The sequence below is a fragment of the Lissotriton vulgaris genome, chromosome 7 (assembly GCF_964263255.1).
Source record: "Lissotriton vulgaris chromosome 7, aLisVul1.2, whole genome shotgun sequence".
NCBI lineage: Eukaryota > Metazoa > Chordata > Amphibia > Caudata > Salamandridae > Lissotriton > Lissotriton vulgaris.
The window spans coordinates 1,631,971,649-1,631,997,588 of NC_141695.1; the positions used below are offsets into that span (position 1 = coordinate 1,631,971,649).

The 25,940-nt window shown below is 45.5% G+C and overlaps 1 protein-coding gene across 1 annotated transcript in view; it reads left to right on the forward strand.

The window, feature by feature from the left end:
• The window catches only part of ZNFX1 (zinc finger NFX1-type containing 1), a 107,353-nt gene that overhangs the window by 17,662 nt on the left and 63,751 nt on the right, over positions 1-25,940 (forward strand). The window contains exons 2-3 of the mRNA XM_086932593.1: positions 12,526-12,618; positions 13,951-15,879. Coding sequence (XP_086788719.1) covers positions 12,549-12,618; positions 13,951-15,879 — 1,999 coding nt within the window. The 5' untranslated portion in view covers positions 12,526-12,548. The remainder of the gene's footprint in view (positions 1-12,525; positions 12,619-13,950; positions 15,880-25,940) is intronic.

Below are 25,940 nucleotides of genomic sequence, written 5' to 3' on the forward strand. Positions count from 1 at the left end.
GTGAGACTCTTGGACAATCTTTTTTTACCCTCTTTGGTCCCTGTGCTCCCAGCTCCTGCCCCCAAAAAACTCATCATAGACTTTTTTTGTCCCTTGGTTTAGTACCTTCTGTCTTAATCCATTTTATTTCAGGCCTAGCACAGCAATGTGATCACACTGGTAACTACAAGACTGTTTTTGTATGTATAGGATCTTAAACCTGGATAGTTTGTTTTTCCAGTTTCGCTTTCTAATACGATAATTGTGCTAATGCTGATATTTTATAGCAATGGTTTTAAGTAACAGCACTAATTAAATAAAAACTGAAACCAACTCCATGTTTTTCACACAGTAGCTGAGAGTATGCATCGTGGGAATGTAAATAGGGTGTGTCAACAGGAGTGGTCCGTGTAGGTAAGAGCGGTGGGGCCGGGTGGGGGTTTCGACAGACGACAATGAGGAAAAATTAAATAAATTATTAATTTTCCCTTGATGTTTGTCAAATTCCCCCACTTGGCTCCACCACTCTTAGCTGCACGGGCTGATCCTTTGTGTCAAGCCCAGTGTGCAGTGAAACCTAGAAAGCAAGAGATCTGCAAAAGGCGGAGGCCTCCGAGAAGGAAGTTGGGTCCATGTGAATCTGTACCTCTACAGGCTACAAACAGATGCTTACAGGTTAAGTAGCTTTTTCTGTTTTTAGCATTAGTGGCTGTAGAAACACATGCTTAGCATAGACTGTAAGGCATGAACAAAAGACCTGGGGGTGGAGTTCCCACTCTTGGACTTGTTGATGCATTCTGCTGGGTTGATCTGCAAAATCATTGTCCGCCCCAAGCAGTGCCCCGCCAAGAAGTGAATGTTGTAGAGGAATGCTCAATACCAAATCCCATGGGGTAAGTGAGAAAGCTGAAGGGAGCGCGTGACGCTCTGCTTCTGTAGGTAGTACATGGTGTTCATGTTGTCTGCCGTTGATGAGGACCACTTTGCCCCAAATGACTTGTAAGCAGACTCTCAAAGCTAAGTGAAGGGCTTGACCTTCCAAATAGCTGATGTGCAACACTGTTGTTGTGAGGGCCCCTTCCCTGGACAGTCATGTTCTTGGGAGGGGCTCCCGAACCTGTGAGAGAGGCATCTGTGGTAATGTTCACTGGTCTGAAAAAAGGCCTTCCCGGCAAAAAGTTGTTTTTGTTCTAAAATGGCAGAGGAGAGCAGGGTGTTTTGGTCTGTACTAGCAATATATCTTTCCAGTGACCCTGTGTTTGAGACCTTTAAGCTGCTTAGCACACTCAGGGTGTGGTGGGGGACGCGCTAGTGCAGCCTTGCATGGGGAACAGTGGCAGTATAGGAGGTTATTATTCCTAGAAGGTACATGACAGTCCGTACCATGAGTTGAAGATTGGGCTGATAAAGAGGAAGCATGTGCTGGAATGCTGTGTCTCTTTGTTGATTGGGTAAGCTGTCACTGGGACGGCATCCAAAACAAACCCTAGGAAGGGTTGACTTTGAGGCTGCAGGTTAGACATGGCAGAATGTATGGTAAAGCACGGGCTGTGGAGGAGGGACACCGCTGTTTGAGTGTGTGTGGGACACTGCAGCTTGCTGCTGCTCTTGAGTAGCCAGTGGTCGAGGCAGCGTAAGGGGTGTATTGGAGAGTATGCTGAGATTTAGAGAGCTTCTGTAAAAAAAAGTAATCCTCCTCCTGCTCACATGCATATCAAGGCTGCAGCCCTTTGAGTGACCGCATGATAGGCCAAGGTGTCACCCGGGAGGGAGGCCCTGACAGATTATTGTCCTAGATTAGGGTAACCTGGGGGATCCATGTGGTTGTAAAACCATAGATCGTCATTTGGGCCTGGGTCTGACAGCTGGATATGATGGTCAAAGTGGCTGTAGGGGCTTCCTGGCGCTGTATAGGAAAGATGGGATCTCCTGGTAGAAGCAGTGGACGAGGTGTGCATGGGCGTTGTGGTGGTGGTGGAGGCGGGCTGTTTGACTGTGGAAGAGGACCGGTGGCTTGGCCCTTACATCTCTTTGGTGCGGGGGAGACCTGGAAGAAGGTTCCCTCTCGAAGGCCAGTTTACTCTTTTGAGGAAGATGGTACTGAGGCAGTGGTCGAAGTGGTTTTGCTGTGATCTTGCCCGTGACTGGGTAGAAGAACACAAAAAGAACAACTGATGGACGGAATGCTGAACAATGTCAAACACTCACTGCCAGTCAGAGATCTGAGCCTAGACCCTGCCATATGCAAATCAGTCTTGACCCTATGCCCCATGTGAACAGTCCAGCCCGAACTGCCAAGCCAGGTCCTCCCTAGACTGGAAACGAGCATCCTAGGACGGGTTTTGGGGTATCACCCCCTCTTCAGCCTGGATAGCTTGAATCCAGTGGCATGGAGAGCACGGGACACATGTCCAGGCAGTCCCATCCCACTCGGGATGACAAATGCAAAAGGAACAATTGATGGACGGAATGCTGAACAATATCAAACACTCACCCCCAGTGCGAGATCGGGCTAGACTGTTCCCATGAGGAGCAGGGTCAAGACTGATTTGCCCATGGCTGGGTGGGCAAAAAACGATGAATTGGGATGCCACCCAAGCGATTGCCAGCGGCTGAGAATAATTAAAGCATTCCAACCATCACCTTGTTGTTTTTCAATTTGCCACCTTAATTGCGGTGGGTATGCCCAGACGTGGGTCCCGGGCTCACGGTGCTACTGTAACCAAGCTATACCTGGCTGAAGAGCCCTAACAAGTCTTTGGTGTTGCCTTTGGATTGGATCAATTGCCTTAGTGCCCTTGGAGCGGCTGGGACTCAACTACTGATGCGTGTCTGTCCTTGGCCGGAGGCTTGCCTGGCTCTGAAGCTTTGTGCTGGTGCTGATCGGACCCTGAATGCAGCAGGGACTATTGGCTTGCCTTTTCTCAGCATCTGTGCTCGGGGCTTGGCAAGACACCCTTGATAGTGGTGCTCTATCTCGGTGTGGGACTTCTTTTGTGGTCCTGACTTGGTAATATGGGCCTCAGTGGCTGAAGCCATACTTTTTGCTCTGTGCTTAGTCTTCATGTGATGGACAGTCCTAGGCTCCAGTTCAATGTACTCCATGTGCTGGTTGTTGGACTCATGACGCTGTCTCTGGACTGGGTGTTAGTTGCATGGCTTGGAGATCAGATGGGCCAGCCTTCTCCTGTTCTGCGCTGAGGAGGTCTTCTTCGCCAAAACATCCAGGGTGTCTGAGGTGTCCTGGTGATGCTTCCTCATTTGTGTCTGGCATCATTCCCTTTGATACCGGAGGGACTTCTTGCAGGCATGGATCACACGCTTGTAATGGTCTGTCCAGGGATATTTCGATCAGCAGCAAGGGTAGATCCGAAAGGTTGTCTGTTCCATGATCCACACAGCATGATCTGGCGAAGGACAGGAGGTGATTCTTGACACCTGACATGGTACGGGTAGATTGATGTTCCGGGGTGTCGACAATGGTCTTCGGTGCTGCCAAAGGTCTTCAGTGGTCAGGGAGATGAAGGAACTAGAGCCCAATGTAATCTAGTACAATGGGATCAAAGGGTAGCAACATTGGGCTGATGAAAAACATGTTCACGACACAACAAAACAAGCCCACTCTGCACGCTGGTACCCAATGGCGGTAAAAAACCCAAAATTGAGTCCGTGCCCATACGCAATGTACACAAAGGGGAGTCACATCTTGTGATAGGAGAGGCTTCTTTGAGCAAAAACATCTTGCAAAAGTCCAAGCTTACCACTAGACGGCAGACGTGTGCTAAGCATGTGTATCTACAGCCAAACATACTACAAACTAAAAAGCACAGTGGCAGAACGTCACCTCCAGTGAATGAGCCAACAGCTTGGTTTATTCTAAAGGCTCCAAGGATCCCGGAGGAACTTCTCTCCTTGTTGCTGGCCCGAGTTTGTCAGCACCGAGTCCCACTCAGACCTGTTCTGTCTGGTGTTGTATGTATTGGCATGGCTTGAGAATGAGCTGGACATGTGCCTGTTACCACATGAAATAGAGGCTAGGTGAGATTCACCTGGGGGGAGACTTACACTGGAGATAGGGAAAGGGCACTAGGTACACACATTCTGGTGCACAGATAGGAAGTGTATACATGTAAGCTCGTCAATCCCCATTGCTTGAATGATTGTCAAACTTACTGGAGGAAGAACACAGAGTCCTGCAGATCATGTACAATGACAGGGATCCACAGCTTCACAAGGCCTTGTAAAAATATTTCCTGACCTCTAACACACTGAAAACTGTGGCCCACACTCTGTTCATTTCCTGGCTTGGTTTACGGAAACGCAGTTGTCGCAGGAGTCCTTCTTTCTTATCTCAGGCCCATCGATGTACTTTTCTATCTGATGGCACAAATGATCTTATCAACAGAGAATTTAATTCACATAACGCCGACGTTGAGGGAACTTTGGCTTTCCATTCAAACCAAAAAACTATTCGAAATTGTGGGCCTGATTCACAAAGGTAACTTAGACTTTTGAGTAAGTTTATACTTTTGAGTAAGTTTACACTTTCGAGTAAGTTTACAACTTTTCTGTATTTACAAACTGCACTTTTGTAGTAACTAACACTTTTTTATAGTAAATCCAACACTACATGTGGCCAACCTCTGGTACTGCAACAGCCTCCCATAGAGTTTATAGGAGATGGAGAATTTCCGTAAAAGTGTGAGCGGCTACAAAAGTGTAAATTGCTACAAAAGTACAGTTTGTGAAGGTGGCCTCATGTGACTTGTTCACAAGGCCATTTGTCTCAAGGCCACTTCCTATCTTGTGACACTTCTCATCATCTTGGGTGGTGAGAGAGATGTTATGAGTGCAAACTCGCTTCCCCTCTAAACATCGACCATGAACACTTCCTTAGTTCTAAAACAGTCTTTCTGGAGACGAGCAGGACTTTGCCTTTAGATCTTACTTCCCTCAGAACTCACTGGACTTGCTCACATTCAGCAAGTTACTAAAAGCTCATCTGTACCAGTTAAACCATGGATATCTTGAATTATGCGGCTGTGGCATTTTTCACATAATTATAGATTTTACACATATGCCACATAATCCATCATCTGTTGCTTAATCTGTAGATTTTACCTACAAATGTTGTTTTTAGCTCAAACGGTTCAAAAGTTACTAAGAACCCAGAGTGTTGCAGCACAGTGGAAGGCCCTTTCTAGAAGGTTGACTGGTTGTTACTTATTGCTATATTCGGTGTTGTGGTGGTACTAATCTAGTGCACCAATGCCCAGACCGTGTTCACAAATGTAAAAATGACCAAATAATGCTATCCCAAAATGTGCTGCGTTATGCCACATTATTTGTCTTTTCTTGCCATATAATTTAGTGAACACTGCCGCATAATTTGGCCCTCTCCTGCTGTATAATTCCAGTGGCCCAGGTTATACCTCAACTAATCTGCTAATATCATGCCTGGTGGTTCCTACCCCCCACCTCAATGTATTATTCTACAGAGTTAACGCTCTTTAGATGCCTCTTTGCATTATATAATTTCTGGTTATCTTCAGGTACATTTCACACCTTTGTAGGTATTGATGTACTGTAGAAAATAAATACAATTTAATAAAATTACTTTAGTTCCAACAATAATTCACTGACCAAAGTGCCTGAGAGTTGCAATGTTTAACAACAAGGGGTGGTGATGGACAGAGTTTCTGAATTAAGCAGAATACTCTCACCCAGTCAAGAGATCAGGGCTAGATCCAACACCGTTTTTTAGCTCACTGCACCATCCCAGCACAGAACCTGGCTATATGCAAATTAGTCTGTTCCTGTCCCAGTGCATGATGGGAACAGGGCAAACCAAACTACCAAGCCAATTCTTACACTGGGAAGGAAACAAGCTGCCGGGGACCGGTTTCTGGCATTTCAGCCGTCGTTGGCCCGGCTTGCTTGAATCCTGATGGTGCAATGAGCAAGGGACTCACATCTGAGTATACCCTTCCACGCTTAGGGTGGACAAAATATTTAACAACAAGGGGTGGTGATGGACAGAGTTTCTGAATTAAGCAGAATACTCTCACCCAGTCAAGAGATCAGGGCTAGATCCAACACCGTTTTTTAGCTCACTGCACCATCCCAGCTCAGAACCTGGCTATATGCAAATTAGTCTGTTCCTGTCCCAGTGCATGATGGGAACAGGGCAAACCAAACTACCAAGCCAATTCTTACACTGGGAAGGAAACAAGCTTCCGGGGACCGGTTTCTGGCATTTCAGCCGCCGTCGGCCCGGCTTGCTTGAATCCTGATGGTGCAATGAGCAAGGGACTCGCATCTGAGTATACCCTTCCACGCTTAGGGTGGACAAAATATTTAACAACAAGGGGTGGTGATGGACAGAGTTTCTGAATTAAGCAGAATACTCTCACCCAGTCAAGAGATCAGGGCTAGATCCAACACCGTTTTTTAGCTCACTGCACCATCCCAGCTCAGAACCTGGCTATATGCAAATTAGTCTGTTCCTGTCCCAGTGCATGATGGGAACAGGGCAAACCAAACTACCAAGCCAATTCTTACACTGGGAAGGAAACAAGCTTCCGTGGACCGGTTTCTGGCATTTCAGCCGTCGCCGGCCCGGCTTGCTTGAATCCTGATGGTGCAATGAGCAAGGGACTCACATCTGAGTATACCCTTCCACGCTTAGGGTGGACAAAATATTTAACAACAAGGGGTGGTGATGGACAGAGTTTCTGAATTAAGCAGAATACTCTCACCCAGTCAAGAGATCAGGGCTAGATCCAACACCGTTTTTTAGCTCACTGCACCATCCCAGCTCAGAACCTGGCTATATGCAAATTAGTCTGTTCCTGTCCCAGTGCATGATGGGAACAGGGCAAACCAAACTACCAAGCCAATTCTTACACTGGGAAGGAAACAAGCTTCAGGATTCAAGCAAGCCGGGCCGAAGACGGCTGTAATGCCAGAAACCGGTCCCCGGAAGCTTGTTTCCTTTCCAGTATAAGAATTGGCTTGGTAGTTTGGTCTGCCCTGTTCCCATGATGCACTGGGCCAGGGACAGACTAATTTGCATGTAGCCAGGTTCTGAGCTGGGATGGTGCAGTGAGCTAAAAAACGGTGATGGATCAAGCCCTGATCTGTTGACTGGGTACGAGTGTTCTGTTTAATTCAGATACTCTGTCAATCACCACCCCCTTTTCTGAATCGTTTTGTCCACCATAAGCGTGGAAGGGTATGCTCAGACATGAGTCCCTTGCTCACTGCACCATCAGGATTCAAGCAAGCCGGGCCGAAGACGGCTGTAATGCCAGAAACCGGTCCCCGGAAGCTTGTTTCCTTTCCAGTATAAGAATTGGCTTGGTAGTTTGGTCTGCCCTGTTCCCATGATGCACTGGGCCAGGGACAGACTAATTTGCATGTAGCCAGGTTCTGAGCTGGGATGGTGCAGTGAGCTAAAAAACGGTGATGGATCAAGCCCTGATCTGTTGACTGGGTACGAGTGTTCTGTTTAATTCAGATACTCTGTCCTTCACCACCCCCTTTTCTGAATCGTTTTGTCCACCATAAGCGTGGAAGGGTATGCTCAGACATGAGTCCCTTGCTCACTGCACCATCAGGATTCAAGCAAGCCGGGCCGAAGACGGCTGTAATGCCAGAAACCGGTCCCCGGAAGCTTGTTTCCTTTCCAGTATAAGAATTGGCTTGGTAGTTTGGTCTGCCCTGTTCCCATGATGCACTGGGCCAGGGACAGACTAATTTGCATGTAGCCAGGTTCTGAGCTTGGATGGTGCAGTGAGCTAAAAAACGGTGATGGATCAAGCCCTGATCTGTTGACTGGGTACGAGTGTTCTGTTTAATTCAGATACTCTGTCCATCACCACCCCCTTTTCTGAATCGTTTTGTCCACCATAAGCGTGGAAGGGTATGCTCAGACATGAGTCCCTTGCTCACTGCACCATCAGGATTCAAGCAAGCCGGGCCGAAGACGGCTGTAATGCCAGAAACCGGTCCCCGTAAGCTTGTTTCCTTTCCAGTATAAGAATTGGCTTGGTAGTTTGGTCTGCCCTGTTCCCATGATGCACTGGGCCAGGGACAGACTAATTTGCATGTAGCCAGGTTCTGAGCTGGGATGGTGCAGTGAGCTAAAAAACGGTGATGGATCAAGCCCTGATCTGTTGACTGGGTACGAGTGTTCTGTTTAATTCAGATACTCTGTCCATCACCACCCCCTTTTCTGAATCGTTTTGTCCACCATAAGCGTGGAAGGGTATGCTCAGGCATGAGTCCCTTGCTCACTGCACCATCAGGATTCAAGCAAGCCGGGCCGAAGACGGCTGTAATGCCAGAAACCGGTCCCCGGAAGCTTGTTTCCTTTCCAGTATAAGAATTGGCTTGGTAGTTTGGTCTACCCTGTTCCCATGATGCACTGGGCCAGGGACAGACTAATTTGCATGTAGCCAGGTTCTGAGCTGGGATGGTGCAGTGAGCTAAAAAACGGCGATGGATCAAGCCCTGATCTGTTGACTGGGTACAAGTGTTCTGTTTAATTCAGATACTCTGTCCATCACCACCCCCTTTTCTGAATCGTTTTGTCCACCATAAGCGTGGAAGGGTATGCTCAGACATGAGTCCCTTGCTCACTGCACCATCAGGATTCAAGCAAGCCGGGCCGAAGACGGCTGTAATGCCAGAAACTGGTCCCCGGAAGCTTGTTTCCTTTCCAGTATAAGAATTGGCTTGGTAGTTTGGTCTGCCCTGTTCCCATGATGCACTGGGCCAGGGACAGACTAATTTGCATGTAGCCAGGTTCTGAGCTGGGATGGTGCAGTGAGCTAAAAAACTGTGATGGATCAAGCCCTGATCTGTTGACTGGGTACGAGTGTTCTGTTTAATTCAGATACTCTGTCCATCACCACCCCCTTTTCTGAATCGTTTTGTCCACCATAAGCGTGGAAGGGTATGCTCAGACTTGAGTCCCTTGCTCACTGCACCATCAGGATTCAAGCAAGCCGGGCCGAAGACGGCTGTAATGCCAGAAACCGGTCCCCGGAAGCTTGTTTCCTTTCCAGTATAAGAATTGGCTTGGTAGTTTGGTCTGCCCTGTTCCCATGATGCACTGGGCCAGGGACAGACTAATTTGCATGTAGCCAGGTTCTGAGCTGGGATGGTGCAGTGAGCTAAAAAACGGTGATGGATCAAGCCCTGATCTGTTGACTGGGTACGAGTGTTCTGTTTAATTCAGATACTCTGTCCATCACCACCCCCTTTTCTGAATCGTTTTGTCCACCATAAGCGTGGAAGGGTATGCTCAGACATGAGTCCCTTGCTCACTGCACCATCAGGATTCAAGCAAGCCGGGCCGAAGACGGCTGTAATGCCAGAAACCGGTCCCCGGAAGATTGTTTCCTTTCCAGTATAAGAATTGGCTTGGTAGTTTGGTCTGCCCTGTTCCCATGATGCACTGGGCCAGGGACAGACTAATTTGCATGTAGCCAGGTTCTGAGCTGGGATGGTGCAGTGAGCTAAAAAACGGTGATGGATCAAGCCCTGATCCGTTGACTGGGTACGAGTGTTCTGTTTAATTCAGATACTCTGTCCATCACCACCCCCTTTTCTGAATCGTTTTGTCCACCATAAGCGTGCAAGGGTATGCTCAGACATGAGTCCCTTGCTCACTGCACCATCAGGATTCAAGCAAGCCGGGCCGAAGACGGCTGTAATGCCAGAAACCGGTCCCCGGAAGCTTGTTTCCTTTCCAGTATAAGAATTGGCTTGGTAGTTTGGTCTGCCCTGTTCCCATGATGCACTGGGCCAGGGACAGACTAATTTGCATGTAGCCAGGTTCTGAGCTGGGATGGTGCAGTGAGCTAAAAAACGGTGATGGATCAAGCCCTGATCTGTTGACTGGGTACGAGTGTTCTGTTTAATTCAGATACTCTGTCCATCACCACCCCCTTTTCTGAATTGAGAGTTGCAATGGGCAGTTGCATCTTCTTTTTTATTTTTTGTCCCCGAGCCCTTTGGTATTACAGTAATTCGACAGCAAGTCCAGTGGTTTCAAACTGCTGATCCAGCTTTCAATGAAGTGCTCTCCCCAGTGGAGGTGCAAGTTTGTGTCTGCACTAGGGGAAGTGCATTTTATTTTTGTAAAATAGCATGTAGGCACAAGTTATGCATTGCACAACCGTCTGGCACAAATCAGGTCTGCGTGCCGCTTTAAACCCATGGACGCGGCGGTAATTCCCCCGCGGCGCTGGGGGGGAAGGGGGGTCGTGCGGCGCCGCCATGCTTGTGACAGAACCATGACATCATGAGCCACGGGCGGGCTGTGTTTATGACGGCGTGGTTCCGTTACGAGTACGCCCACTCACGAATTTGCCCGCGGGGAATCAGTGCCGCGTGGGCGGAGCGGCCGCGGCATGACGGAACCACGCAGTCATGAGCACACGCCACCCGTGGCTCGTGACGGCGTGGTTCCTTCACCAGCATGGAAGGGGTTAATGTAATATGACCCCTAGTGTCCCTTTCCTTGTGTTGTATCTCTGTCCCAGTATCTATGCCTTACTGTCCAGTATTTCATGATTTCTTATTGTTAACGTGTCCCTATCTCATTGTGTATTCCTGTTTTGCCTCTTGTTTATGGCTTTCTTTCACCCCATACCCATGTCTCTGTTTTTTTTGTTCTTTATTGTTTGTGTATTTCTTATTCTCATGTGTTTGTTTCCTAGTATCTGTGTCTTTCCAGGTATGTGTTCCCTGGGTCCATCTCAACTGCGTTTGCACCTCTGTGTGTCCATTATCTGCACTTCCTGTGTCTGTCCCTCCCCATATTTGTAGATCCCTATATCCTGTCCCCCTGTGAGTGTCTGTCTTTCTCTGTTCGAGTCTCTCCATCTCCAAGTCTTTGTTTCCCCCCAAATCGGTCCCAATCTATACGCCTCCTTGTCTTCCAATATCCTCACTGTGTCCATGTTTCCTGTATTCAGGTCTTGGTGTGCTAGTCTAAATATAAACTGTTATATGTAAAACAGGATGGCAAATTTGGCAATGTTTTGAATAATGAATATTACTCTCCCTTTTTGTCAGATTTTATCAAAGATTTGGCAGGACCCAACTTTGATCTCACCTCCATTTGATAGGTCTTTGTGCAGGGGCGGTTTTACAAAGCCTTTTTTTTGGGGAGTTTTTTATAGCGCAAACTTGACCCAAAGGTATCAGAGCACTTAGGGCCGGCTTTAGAGCTGATGGCGCCCGGTGCGACAATGTTTGTTGGCGCCCCCAATGACCACCACCACCACAGATTCCCACGACACCACCCTTTAACAGTACCCAAGTCTCCATAACCAGTCTCTCTCAGATGCATATATAGCACTCTCGCTCAGATGCATATATACCGCCACTCACTTTGCCCAGAATCACAGGATGATGAGCGTCCCAGCCGAGACTCGAACCCGGTTCAGCCAGCTCTGAAGTCGACTGCTCTAGCCATTAAGCCACATCCTCACCTCGGTCAACATTTTCCACTATATGTGAGCCTGGGCTTGAGAGTGTCATTTGGCACTAAATAACACAAAAAGGGCCAGGGAGTATTTTGAGACCAGCAGGTACAAGCTCCCAAAGGCATTGACAATCACAGCAATGTACATGGGTCTACCAGCAGAAACTGGATTGAATGTAGAAAAAACTCAAAACAAGTCAATGTTTGCGACAAAAGAAAAAGCACGTTTTATTTTTTAGGACAAGAACCCTCACCCAGCCTGAGGTGGCATGTTTCATCCTAGGGTTCCTCCTCACACTACAACGACTTGTTGTGGTGTGGGTTACAACTCCTATAATAGGAGGAGCTCTTTGGTGTTAAACTGCCCTATGAGTGTCTACGGTGTGAGTAAGCTTCTCCGAGTGCAAAGAGTGTGATGTGGTGAAGAATACAACTGTCGCCGGGTCAGACCATCAAACTTTCTTCTTGTCTGCCAGGGTCTGGCACCGCCATTGCCATCCATAGCCTTCCTACTCGCTTGTTATCCGCTTGGTGTTAGAGTATGGCTTCCATCGCTCTTATCCAAATTGTTAACTGGAGAGTCACTGACCCCTACGTCTTCAAACAACCACCATCTGTGTTATTTATTTGAAGAGTAGGTTACCCACCATAAGGTAACCACAAAGTGTTGAACGAACACGGAAGACATGGAAAAGTGGGGCCATGGAGTAGAAAGAAGGGGACAAAATAGATAGAGGGAATTAGGGAGGAACATTGCAAATGGGGTGTCACCTCCAAAATTCTAGTATCTCACTAGACCGTGACAGTTCAATGTGGGTGTTAGACTGTTAGCGAGCAAGAGAGGTATTTCATGTAATGAGGGAGGGCGAAAGAGAGAGATTTAGAGCACCAGTGTTTTTGATTTGTAGGCTCACTTTTCCTGCATTGCCACTGATTCTGACCTCATTGGGCCTTTTTCTCTCTTACCTTTGACTCTGTTAAAATTCCTGAATTGTGCCCCTACAGTCCTCGCTCACTGTTTCATTTTTGTGTATTTCTGCCAACAGTGGAGCCGACCAGCATTGAGAAAATGGATGGTAACCACCCCAACAGACGGCCCTGGCAGGGTCCGCAACACCCCCCCAATGGTAACAGAAGAGGTGAGAAATACATTCTACATTGTGCTGCTATTGCGGGAAAGGGAAGATTCTGCAGAAGATATATTTTCTTAGGCTGACATAAAGCAAATATGGGGGATTTGTGTTTCTTTCTTAATCAGTAATGTATGTACACCATATCCAATTAATAATAATATAGGTGTGATCCAAGAAGTTGGCAAAAAAACCTTTAACAAAGTCAATTTGACTGGTTTGCACATTTAACTCTGACTAAAGGATTAAAAAGAAGTTTACTGCAGTGAAAAATAAAAAGAGTGTTTTTTTGTATAGATTTCATGTCTAAGATAAAGGGTTAATTTAGTTTACTTTTGAGTTCTAAATTGCCCCTCATGCATCATAGGGCACGCTCCCCACAGACTGATACACCAAATAGCCAATAGAATATGGTGAGATGGATAGACTCCTCTGAGTGGAGTCAAAGCACTGCTCTCTGTATATTTTAAAGATTTGCTAACAGTAGGTTATGCAAAAAGCCACATTTCTCTTCTTGCCACACCTAAAAATGAAGAAGTACCCCATGACTAATGTAATATGCAGTCATGCAATGTGCTCGCTTTATGGTTATTTTGCTGCATAGGAACAACACCAACTGTTCCTTCCCCTGAGTTAAGCACTATAACAACTGCAATGTTGGGCATTCTCTTGGATAGTTTAGCAAACTTATTCTGATATTCAGTGGTAGAGTCAGCAGGGCTTCCGAGGCCCTAGTAAGAAGACTAGCCAAAGCCGAAACAGAACAAAAATCAGCTATACCGTCTTGGCTCCACATGCCATTGGAATTATTTTAGTCTTTGATTCCATATGTCAACTCAATGGATCAGAATAAATGACAAGTGCAATATCTTTATTTTAACCTGCTTGCAGGTAAAACTAATATGTGCAAAGCATCAGTGATGATGCCTTTCAACTTTTTTAACTGATTTCAGTGGGACTTGGGTAAATTTCCGACTTTCTAATTTAGATCTTGGTTTGAATGAGGCACTTAAGACTCTGATTAGTTTGCGTTCATGAGTACGCGAAGCAGTACTACAGAACTACTTTTTCACGTACTCTTACATACCTTTTGTGAATTGGAAACTTCCAGCTATGCATTTGTAAAAGTGCAAAGAGGGTACATTCCTTTCTATCTGTAGCTAGTATATATAAATATTCCTTGAATATGCCCATTTTATCGTGACTTTAGATGTCTCGGGACCAGTTCACAAACGCATGAAAGAGTAAGTAAAGTACTACTTTACAAACTCCAGAATGTCTTTGTGAATAGGTCCTTATGTTTCTAGAAGTATCTGAAATGTGTTTTATTTTTATTGTCAGTGCCTGGAGATCGTTTGAATGGTGGACCTCCAAGGAGAGGAAACCGAGCAGGAGGAGGTCAACCTAGAGGACACCCGCCCGGTGCAGACCAACCAGGAGGAAATGCACCTGGTGCAGATCACCTACAAGGATACCCACCGGGAGCAGACCAACTACGAGGATACCCGCCCGGGGCAGACCATTTAAGAGGAAACCATCCAATGGGCCCTCCGAGGAGAAACCCTTGGCCTCAGTTTGACCCTTTAGTTGGTCCATTACAAGGTGATGACGGCCATAACCCTTTAGGGAGGGGCCCTCAGCCTGCTAGGAGAAACCGTGGAGGCCAAGGCCATAACAGAGGAAGAGGGCAAAGGAATGGACCTGAAAACGAGGGAAGGAGAGAGCGATATGAGAACCACAATGGTGGCAGAGAGCGAAGAGCTCCGCCACAAGGGAATCCTTGTTTCCAGGATGCAGCACAGGGCCACGAGCAACCTCAGCAGGTGAGGAGGCTGGGCTATAAAGCATTGGAAGAACTCCTTGATAAAGATCCCTCTGAAGTGGTCATCACCCTTGCATCCCACTCTGGGCTGAGGGAGTTGCTCTCCATGCAAGCCATTAAACCTGATTTTCTGGAACTCATCTGTCAGGTGCTGTGCAAGGCATGTAGCTCCAAAATGGACCGTCAGAGCATTCAGCACCTGTTAGGCATTTTAAAGGATTCAAACTTTCTCAAGATGTGTCTTCCCCAGTATGTTGTGGGCATGACAACTGAGTATTTACCTGCCCGGAGGCACCAGTATCCTGTGCACATTGGGAACATCGTTTCCCTTCTGCAGGAACTGGTGAGTGTCTTCCCAGCAAGTTCTGTCCAAGAAACGTCCATGCTTGTTTTGATCCTACCAGCATCAATGAATAGCCTGAGGGCATCTGGGGTGGTTATTGCGGAAAAGGTGGAGAAGAGTGTGGAAAAAATTCGAACCAATATTCTGCATCTGCAGGAAAGGAGACGAGAAGGAACACTTCGTGTTGACACCTACACCGTTCTGGATTCAGAGGATGAAGACCGGGACAGTTACCGCACAGTTACCATTTACCCTACATACAATGAGATTCACAAGAATGACAAACCTTTCCTTCGTCCCAACATGCTCTGTGGGGGATATGATAGCACTTCCATCTACCTGGACACACACTTCCGCCTCCTGAGGGAGGACTTTGTCAGACCCCTTAGAGAAGGCATCTTGGAGCTTCTTGAGAGCTATGAAGATCAGGGCTTGCGAAAGAGGCGTTTTGATGACATCAGGATCTACTTTGATACACGGATCATTGCTCCCATGTGCTCCTATTCTGGAATTGTCTACAAGGTACAGTTCGACACGCAACCCCTGAAGTTTGTTAGGTGGCAGAACTCCAAGCGTCTTATATATGGCTCCTTGGTTTGCATGTCCAAGGACAACTTTGAAACATTCTTATTTGCAACTGTGTCGAACCGTGAATTAGAAGACCTGCAGCATGGAATTGTGCAGCTGCGCTTTGAAAAAAGCCAGGAACTCTTGGCAGAAGTCCAGCCCTCTGACTCTTTTCTTATGGTGGAGACCACAGCTTACTTTGAAGCCTATAGACATGTCCTAGAAGGTCTGCAGGAGATTCAGGAGGAGGATGTGCCCTTCCAGAAATATATTGTAGAGTGCAGTAGAGATGTGGCACCCCCCAGATATTTGCAAATGGGTGGCACATACGATCTCACATCTTTGCTCGAGAGCAGCTCCGGCACAGACAAGGCACCTGTAGATCCTCCACATTTGCACATGAGTCGCACCATTGACATTCTTCGCCCTGAACAGTGGCCTTCAAAAGAAGTTCTGCACTTGGATGATTCCCAGATGGAGGCGCTACAACTTGCTCTCACCAAGGAGCTAGCCCTTATCCAGGGGCCACCAGGAACAGGTGAGCTACAGAGTACAACACATTACCTTCCATATGCACTCAACTCTGACCCTTGCCTCTTAGTATTCAGTAAAGTCTTGAGATGTCACCTCACCCAATTCACAGCATGTTACCTGGTGATATGTTTGTTCATTTGAACCAAAACTTACAGGGTCCACCTACTTATAAGGTACATGGGATTGTACCATGGAGATTTGAGGTTTTTACAGACTCCTCTTTATACATATGCAGAAAAATAGTCCACCATGGTTTGTGCCACCCAGAACCTTATCTTTGATGACTCTTGGGCAGAATGCCCCAAAGTCCCAGGCGTTTCCCTTTCCCCTTGAGGGCTTGCATGTTCTCTATAGCATCTGTGTAGAATGGCTGCCACACCGCGTTGACCTTCACTTTGCTTGGCCCTTGTGTGAGGTGAAAATGAAGACTGAGCTGCTGGTCACAGTGCTTTAAAAGCCACCAGCACCCTAGTATTTTAATGAGCTTGTTGAAGTGTCTGTAGTTAGCACCAGTTCATTGTTAATCTTGAGCTAACATTATAGCATCAAGCTGCAATTATCAGACTAATAAGAGTCCAGTGTGGGGGAAAAAGAAACAGTAGGCCTTTTTGCAAAATCTGAAAGTGCGCTCCATGGTAGAAAGGATGTGGCAATGTGTGGCATACCAATTGTCCCAGAAGTGAGTGGCTGATAGTATTCAGAGGTTGGAATGCAATATGTGTGGGCAGCATTTTCAAGAGCTAGGACATCTGAAAATGAAATACTGGTAGACTGTATTGGAAAAAAGGGTTAATCTAGAGAACAAACATAAAGCTGTGTTCGAGGTATATGGGTTGCAGACCACACACTGTTGCATTAGATCACCATCTGGTGGTGGGCCCGGATGATTACACTTTGTTGTTGTCTTGGAAGAGTCTTTGTCTGCTAGGTGACTCCTCCCCTAGACCGTAATGCTCATGGGCATCCACTCCATCCACAGATTGTTTTTTTTTCTGCCATCGGGTCCCGTTACCGATCTCTTTTCGAATCCATAAATCAATCTACAACATCAATATCGTCTTCGACACTGATTCCGGTCGCCCACGTCGAACAGACGATCCACTTCTCCATTCCAGCGCTCGTCGGGGCCGTTGGGCCCAACTGCGCCATTGGGCCTTTGGCTCATGGAAAGAACACCGTTCAAGAAGTGCCCTCAGTGTGGACAAGTTTCCCCACACCGACCTGCATGAGGTTTGCAACCTGTGCTTGTCTCCAGAGCACGAAAGTCGAGACTGTGAGACCTGCGCTTCGTTCCGGTCCAAGAAAACAATCAGGGACCGTCGAGCTCGAAGAGCTATGGAGCAGTCATCGTCGTCGACACCAAACCTCATCTTAGACGAGACGCCGATCGAGGTAAACGCCGAAGAACAGCAAGAAGACGTCACTTCCGAAGCAGAGGAGTCAGCTTCCGGAGCCAAGGATCGATCCGAAGATATCGATCTTCTTCCAGCTGGTCAACAGGTCGTGAGTAAGAGCGTCAACCCTGTTCACCCCCCCATACCGGGTCAGGCTTCGTTTCCACCCCACCTTCGGGACCGGGTGCACACTGATCGAAACCTTCCGATGCCCCGCCTTCAGGCTCGGCAGCGAAGAGTATTTAAAAGCCTCCCGTTGACTCGGGCTCGAGTCAGTCTGTCGGTCCCGAAAAGCAGAAAGTGCTTAAGCCGAAGTCAACACCGGCACCGAAACACCCATCGATACCTAGAGTTACTGAACCGAAGCCAAGTTCGGCACCAAAAGAGGTTTCAAAACCAAGCTCGGCATCGAAAGAGGTTCCAAAGGTTACCGAAACAAAGACGACTCCGGTAACTAAAAAAGCGGACGCGAAAGCGGTTTCCATACCGAAACACACTTCGGCACCCAAAGCCGACTTGTCTAAACACTCGGCAGCCAAAGCTTCGGATCCAAAAAGCACAGATCCAAAGAAAAGACAAGCAAAGTCTTCGGAACCGAAATCTACACCTGTTCCAAAGATAATAGACACTGTGAAGCCTAAACCTGACGGTTCCAAACGAGAAAAATCGGCACCGAAAAAGGATTTACCTGTAGAAGAGCTTTTCCAGCCTGATGTAAGGCAAAAGACTCCAAAAATTCATCCAAAGACTGGACATGTGTACACAGTGCCTGAAAATAGGAAAATCGACTGTTCTAAACCATCTCCTGTTCCTCCAAAGAAACATGTTCAAACTTCCCCTATAAGACTCCCTTCATCAGAAATAGAAATACTACCAGATATTTCTCCTGTACACTCACCAGCTAGCACACATAGTATAATACAACAGGAGGAGGATTATGGGGATACATACTCACAACAGAGTTATCAGCAAATGGATGACATTAATGACCCAGATGATATGGCTGGGTCATCAGTTGACCCATGGGAAGATTACAATGCACCAGATCTACCACAGGACGAGGCATACCCGTCTAGGCCATCTCCACCAGATGACACCATTGGGTTTACACAACTCATCCATAGAGCAGCTACTTGCCATGGAGTATACCTGCATACAGATCCAATAGAAGAGGATTTTCTTATGGATACACTATTAACATCACATAAAACCACTACCACACTTCCAATACTTAATGGAGTGGTAAGACACGCACCAGAAATATTTAAAGACCCAGTCAGGGCCAGGGTAATTAACCCCAGACTGGAAAAGAAATATAAAGCAGCTCCCTCTGATCCTGCATATATTAAGGGACAGTTGCCACTAGACTCGCTGGTAGTGTCAAATGCGAGAAAAAGAGCCAACTCGCAGATAATAGGGGATGCTCCACCCCCTGACAAAGAATCCAAGCTTTTAGATGCTTCAGGGAACTGCACAAGCTGCCAATATATGGAGGATTGCTAACACTCAAGCTCTGTTAGCAAGATATGACAGAGCTCATTATGATGAGCTAGAGTCACTCATGCAACATCTGCCAGAACAATATAAGGCTAGGGCTGCCGATTTAATACAAGGGGGCAAGGTTATAACTAATACCTCCATAAGATGCGCACTAGACACTGCATCTAGAGCAGTAAATACAGGGGTACTGTTGCGTAGGCATGCACGGCTAAGAATCTCTGGATTCAAACCAGAAGTACAAGCCAGTATATTAAACCAGTCATTTGACCAACAACATCTTTTCGGTCCAAATGTAGACAATGCACTAGAAAAGATGAAAAAAGATACTGATACCGCAAAATCAATGGGAGCTTTACAAACACAAACTCATAGACCTTCCTTTTGTCGCTCCTCGTATAGGGGCGCATCAAGGGGTTTCCAAACTGACAACACCTCCTCTACTTACAAACAGCCCAACCAAACCTCGCCCGGTAAGGGATACTATAGAGGAGGGTATAGAGGAAACAACAATGAGGGCAGAGGCAACAACAATCGCAACGCCTCTACTCCCAAGCAATGACTTCCCTTCCATCCCCCCAGACCATTCCACTCCGGTCGGGGGAAGATTACAACAGTTCCTACCTGCCTGGAACTCCATCACCACAAACAGGTGGGTGAGACAAATAATTCAGTGAGGTTATTGCCTGGAGCTCACTTCCACTCCTCCAACAATACCACCCAGACAACGTCCTATGTCACAAGAACACCTCTTACTACTAAGGCAAGAGGTGGAATCACTACTGCAAAAGAATGCAATAGAACCAGTACCAAAGGAACATCAAAACACAGGGGTTTACTCCCTTTATTTTCTCATACCCAAAAAGTACGGGTCTCTCAGACCAATTCTAGATCCAAGACCCCTAAATCAGTACATACATTCAGACCATTTTCATATGGTCACATTACAACAGGTTTTACCGTTACTAGAGAAAGGCGACTTCCTAGCCAAATTACACCTCAAGGACGCCTACTTCCACATTTTCATTCATCAGTCTCACAGAAAGTACCTAAGGTTCGTGCTAGAAAGTCAGCACTACCAATTCAAGGTGCTCCCCTTCGGAGTGACAACAGCACCTCGAGTATTCACAAAGTGTCTAGCAGTAGTAGCAGCACACGTAAGAAGGGACAACATTCACGTATTTCCATATCTAGACGACTGGCTAATAAAATCCAAGTCATACAACCAATGTGTACAGCACACGCAGCAAACAATCTGCCTACTGCACAGGTTGGGGTTTACAGTGACTCAAAAGAAATCACATCTACAACCGTCCCTATCTTAGCAGTACCTAGGTGCCACAATAGATACCTCAAAGGCAATACCATACCCCAACTTAGTGAGAATACAAGCTATGCAGAATCTCATCAAAAAATTCCAAGCACAACACTCACTGCAAGCTCGAGTGTTCATGCAGCTGATAGGAATGATGGCATCTTGTATTTTCATAGTTCCATACACAAGACTACAAATGCGCCCCATACAAGAATGCTTGTCAGGTCAGTGGAATCAGGCTCGACAAGAAATAACAGATCTGGTGGTGGTAGACGACCGAACGCATCGCTCTCTGCAATGGTGGAACAACAAAAACCTTTCCAAGGGCCGGCCGTTTATAGAGCCTGTTATACAAATAATACTGACCACAGACGCATCTCTCACCGGATGGGGAGCGCACTTAGAAAGTCACACAGTACAAGGTACGTGGACAATGAAACAAAAAGTCCTCCTCATAAATTATCTGGAGTTACTAGCAATCTTCCAAGCTCTAAAATCGTTCCAACATTACATAACAAACAAAGCTGTACTAGTCCGGACGGACAATATGACAGCAATGTATTACATTCAAAAGCAAGGAGGAACACACTCCCTACAGCTCTCCCGGCTGGCACAGAGCATTTGGAGATGGGCCATTCCTCAAAACATGTTTTTGTTAGCAGAACATCTACCAGGAGTTCACAATCAATTTGCAGATCTGTTAAGTCGTCAGAGACAACAGATACACGAATGGGAGCTTCAGCTTCATCCTCAAGTTCTTCAGCCATTTTTTCAAATGTGGGGACAACCATAGATAGATCTGTTTGCCACACAAAGCAACTCCAAATGCCTAAGCTTTGCCGCCAGGTACCCACACTCATTATCCAAAGGCAATGCGGTATGGTTGAACTGGTCAAACAAATTTGCGTACGCTTTTCCACCTCTCCCACTAATTCCATTAGTGGTACGCAAACTAAAGCAACATTCTCTCACATTGATTCTAATAGCACCAACGTGGGCGAGACAGGCATGGTACACAACGCTACTGCAGCTCTCTGTAGTACCACATCACAAACTAAAACTCTCCCCACATCTAGTAACACAGAACCATGGAGAGATTATGCATCCAGATCCAATGCAACTCAATCTAGCGATTTGGCTCCTAAAGTCTTAGAGTTTGGATATCTTAACTTACCTCCTGATTGCATGAATGTCATTAAAGAGGCAAGAGTCTTACCACTAGAGCATGTTATGCAGCAAAATTGAAACGATTCGTTGTTTGTTGCACAAATAACAACATTAACCCCTTAGATGTTTCCATACAAAACATCATATGCTATCTCTTACATCTACAAAGATCTCATTTACATACTCTTCAATCAGGTTACATCTTGCTGCTATAGCTGCATATCTCCAAAACAGACAACATTTGTCATTGTTTAGGGTACCTGCCATCAAAGCGTTTATGGAAGGACTTAAACGAATAATTACTCAGAGAATACCACAATTTCCAGTATGGAATTTAAATATTGTTCTCTCAAGACTTATGGGTCCACCCTTTGAACCATTGCATAAGTGTGAGTTACAGTTTCTTACATGGAAAGTTGCTTTTTTTAGTAGCAGTTACATCACTAAGAAGAGTGAGTGAGATACAGGCATTAACAATTCAAGAACCATTTATACAACTTCATCATAATAAAGTGGTTCTCAAGACAAATCCAAAGTTTCTACCGAAGGTCATTTCACCGTTCCATCTCAACCAATCCATTGAGTTGCCAGTATTTTTTCCATAACCGCAAACGGTTGCAGAAAGAGCTCTACATACATTAGATGTAAAAAGAGCGCTTCTCTACTACATTGATAGGACAAAACCATTTCGTAAAAGTAAACAACTGTTTGTGTCCTTTTCTCCTCCACATAAGGGCAATCCTATTTCTAAATCAGGCATTGCAAGATGGATTGTTAAGTGCATTCAAATTTGTTACCAAAAAGCAAAACACACTCTATCCATCCCTCCTAGGGCTCATTCTACCCGGAAGATAGGAGCATCTATGGCATTCTTAGGAAACATACTATTAGATGATATCTGTAAAGCAGCTACATGGTCTACTACGCACACATTTACAAAACACTGCTGTGTAGATGTGCAGGCAAAACAACGAGCAAGTGTGGGCCAGGCTGTACTAAAAACATTATTTCAAACTACTGCAACAGATGTGGGTGACCGCCGCTAAGGGAGAAACTGCTGTGCAATCTATGCAACAGTGTGTGGTCTGCAGCCCATATGCCTCGAACAGAAAATGCTACTTACCAGTATGCACCTGTTCTCGGCATGTAGGGCTGCAGAACCACACACGCCCACTACGGCTACCCATATCTGTTCCAGTATTATCTTATTTAGATACACAATACATGGTCATCCTTATCTGTAATGATACAACTCCATCATTTGCCCAATGGCGAAAACAATCTGAGGATGGAGTGGATGCCCATGCGCACTATGGTCTAGGGGAGGAGTCACCTAGCAGACCAAAACTCTTCCAAGACAACAACAAAGTGTAATCATCCGGGCCCACCACCAGATGGTGATCTAATGCAACAGTGTGTGGTTCTGCAGCCCTACATGCCAAGAACAGATGCATACTGGTAAGTAGCATTTTCCTTTCAGGATATGATTGCAATATTGCAAACCTTTATTTTCTCAAAATCAATAGAATATTTAACAAAAATATTAACTTGTGGCCAAATGCCACAAATTTGTGATGTTTTCAAGGACAAGAAAACCCAAAGGTATAAAATAGACCATGGCTAAGGATTGTTTATTAAGGTACAAAAGGCCTCTTAGTTTGAAAATGCATCTTACAATATACATAGACATTGAATACGTTCTATGTCACCAAACGTACAAAGAAGAATTTCCGAATATTTATTCAATCACAGAATAGAAAGGAACTTTTATGAAAGTGGGAAAAAAGAGACAACATACAAAGGAAAACATCAGGGTAAAACCATAAAAACTCAGACATTTAAAAGGGAGTGACAATGAATAATGTTGCAAAGACCATGTCACAATTTTTGGTACTAGTGCTATTGTACTTAAAAATCGTTAATATGCAATAGGCATGGTACTGTGTGTAGACGACATTTCGATCCCGATAAGCGATATAGGGATCATCATTAGGACTTGGATTATGCCTGAGATTAACAATTGTCTGTGAAAAAGAGGGGAGGGAAAAAAGTGAAAAATATTTAGGGAAGGTTACGGTAATCATGAAGATCAAAGCTAGATACAGAGATGGTCACACTCTCATACCATGCACGGATGTGAGTGAGTGGCGTGCAGCCCAATATGTACAAGCAGGTGTCAAAAACATTACATCGTGTAAAAGTGCCTAAACTAGAGCTACTTAGAGGAATAGACAGGGGTGAACCTATAAAAAACTTGCCTAGTCATGGATCCGGTGTGATGAGCCAGTGGAATCTCTCGTAGGAAGGGAACTCTATGCGGAAGAGTTAAACAGCGATGATAGCGAACTGAGGGAAACAAGGAAATGGGAGGATGAGGGTGTGGTTGGATGGAATAACAGTGATGGAATAATGTGGAGATTAGAACAAATTTGTGATGGTAAAAAAATCAAAATGTTACCCGAAAAATTAAAAGGTGTGGTGGGTCTTGTATTAGTTTAATTGTATTGCCTTGCATTATGTTTCTCGTAGTCTGCAGAACACTTGTGTGATATCATGTCCATGAAAAGAATCCTGTAAATACGCCTTCCGTTTTCACAGTGTTTATAGGTTTCGAGAGAGACTATAACTCCAGAGATTTTGAGCATTGAAACTCAAGAAAGCAGAGAGTAGTGAAGAAGACAGGGCCAGGGAGGTAAGAGAGTGTGCAGGGTACAAACACACACTTTCTCCACTAATTAGTATACAATTGTTAAGTTGGAATTTATTTTTGTAAGATTTGAGACCTTACTGAAACAACTGAGTAGTTTATCTGAAACTTGGCAGACAAGTGCATCTTAAGTTGTTTCCATGTTAGTCAACACTTAATGAACCCCAATGCCAACAAAACAAATCTAGCAAGTTTTCAACTGCCGGTAAGTAGCTGAAGCGGCTTCTAATGAAGCATCCTCTGTTGCTGTGAACGGATCCTTGGGTCCGGATTCACAAATGTTTACATCACTTAAGTGCTGTGCAGAAATTGAACTTTGCAAATGTAAATTCTTCATTCTGTCCGTCTGTAGAAATGAGGAATGTAGGTTTACTGTAGGGGGCGTAAATACGAGTTAGTAGATGTGTGGCCTCCATTTACCTCTTGTGGATACTTAAACAATGTAGAAATGCATGTAAATTTGTCCATGTCAAATGTAGGACCATGCCATTTTCCAGGGAGGGAAGGTGGCACCCATTATTTATAGGGTGAAGGAAAAGATGCCAGTGCTAATAAACATTTGTGTGTCATTAATGCATTCAGTATTCTAAGTAAATGACAATCATTTTCCCACATTTTAGTACTTGAAATGTATGATTGTGATAGATTTACTCCAGAACAACTATGATTGTTTTGATCCCGAAAACATCGAATGTATGCTTCAAACATAGGACTAGCCATGTGGGAGTAGATTTCTGATTTATCTTTGTGAGGTTTTGTGACTCGGTATCTGGGAGATCAATACCGATTTCTATACGTTGTTGATGGCTAGTTCAGTGAGGATTGTTACACCATAGCTACTCAATTCTCTGTCTGATTCTGCTTGTTCCTGATGGCTATTTGTAGGTTTTAAATACGCCTGCGTTATCTGAAATTGGAAGGGTTGGCATAGTGGTCCACAGAAAGTATGTAGCTGCAGATTGTCATTTCTGCTGAAGATTTGGAGTGTTGGCTTTAAAGTATTTGTTGCCATAGGAGAAAATGGCCAGCCAGCTACTTCCCATCCCACGACAAATGCACGGATGTGCCATGTTAAAGCGCTAGCACTGAAGATTCGTGTTCACCGATCATTTCAGCATTCATATTGCATCCATCTGTCGCATTTCTTGTAGCAGGAGCAATGCCATTCTGTACGTCAATCACTGGAGACTTGTTCCATCCACCTTGCAATTCCCTGTACTAGATCGCAGGAAAATACTTGAGGGACAGGAGGGTGCACGCCAAGCAGGAACCGGGGACGTGCCTTTTAAGTGGGGTGGAGCAACACACCTTTTTTGGAGTGATATTAACGGGAAACATCCTTTACGACACAACTTTTACCACACAGTGCCTTTACAACGCAGGTTTTTCAACGCAAGTCATTACAACGAATTGCGCTGGGGGGCGCTCTAGGATAGGTAATAGTTTAATTTACTATCCAAAACCTTCCCTACTATCCACGAGGACTGGAGTTGGAATAGTAAATTAAACTACCCAGCACCCCCCCAACGCAAGTCGTTGTAACGACTTGCGTTGAAAAACCTGCGTTGTAAAAGCATGCGTGGTAAAAGCATGCGTTGTAACAACGTACATCCGATATTAACAGTGTTAGGAGGAACCACCGTTTTTAAAAACATTAAATCAGAATTCTCTGCCTGTTTACCTGGGCTCTTGCCCATTCACTGTAAAGCTCTTTATGATAACTTCCTTTTTCTGAAGAATACACCATCCCGGAAAGTACCTGAGAAACTAAAGTTATTTATATATTTTTTTAAAAGGCCCAATGTCAGTGAGCGCCTACGGGGTGATTTCCAATGTGAGCAATCTAGAAAACGAAACTGCATCTACAGTTAGTGAACTGATAAGACGGTAGTTGGTTACAGCTAAATACCAAATCAAAGGCAACAGTCATTATTACATGCCTAATGTTATTATATGTTTACTGACAACATATTGCTAAAGACTGG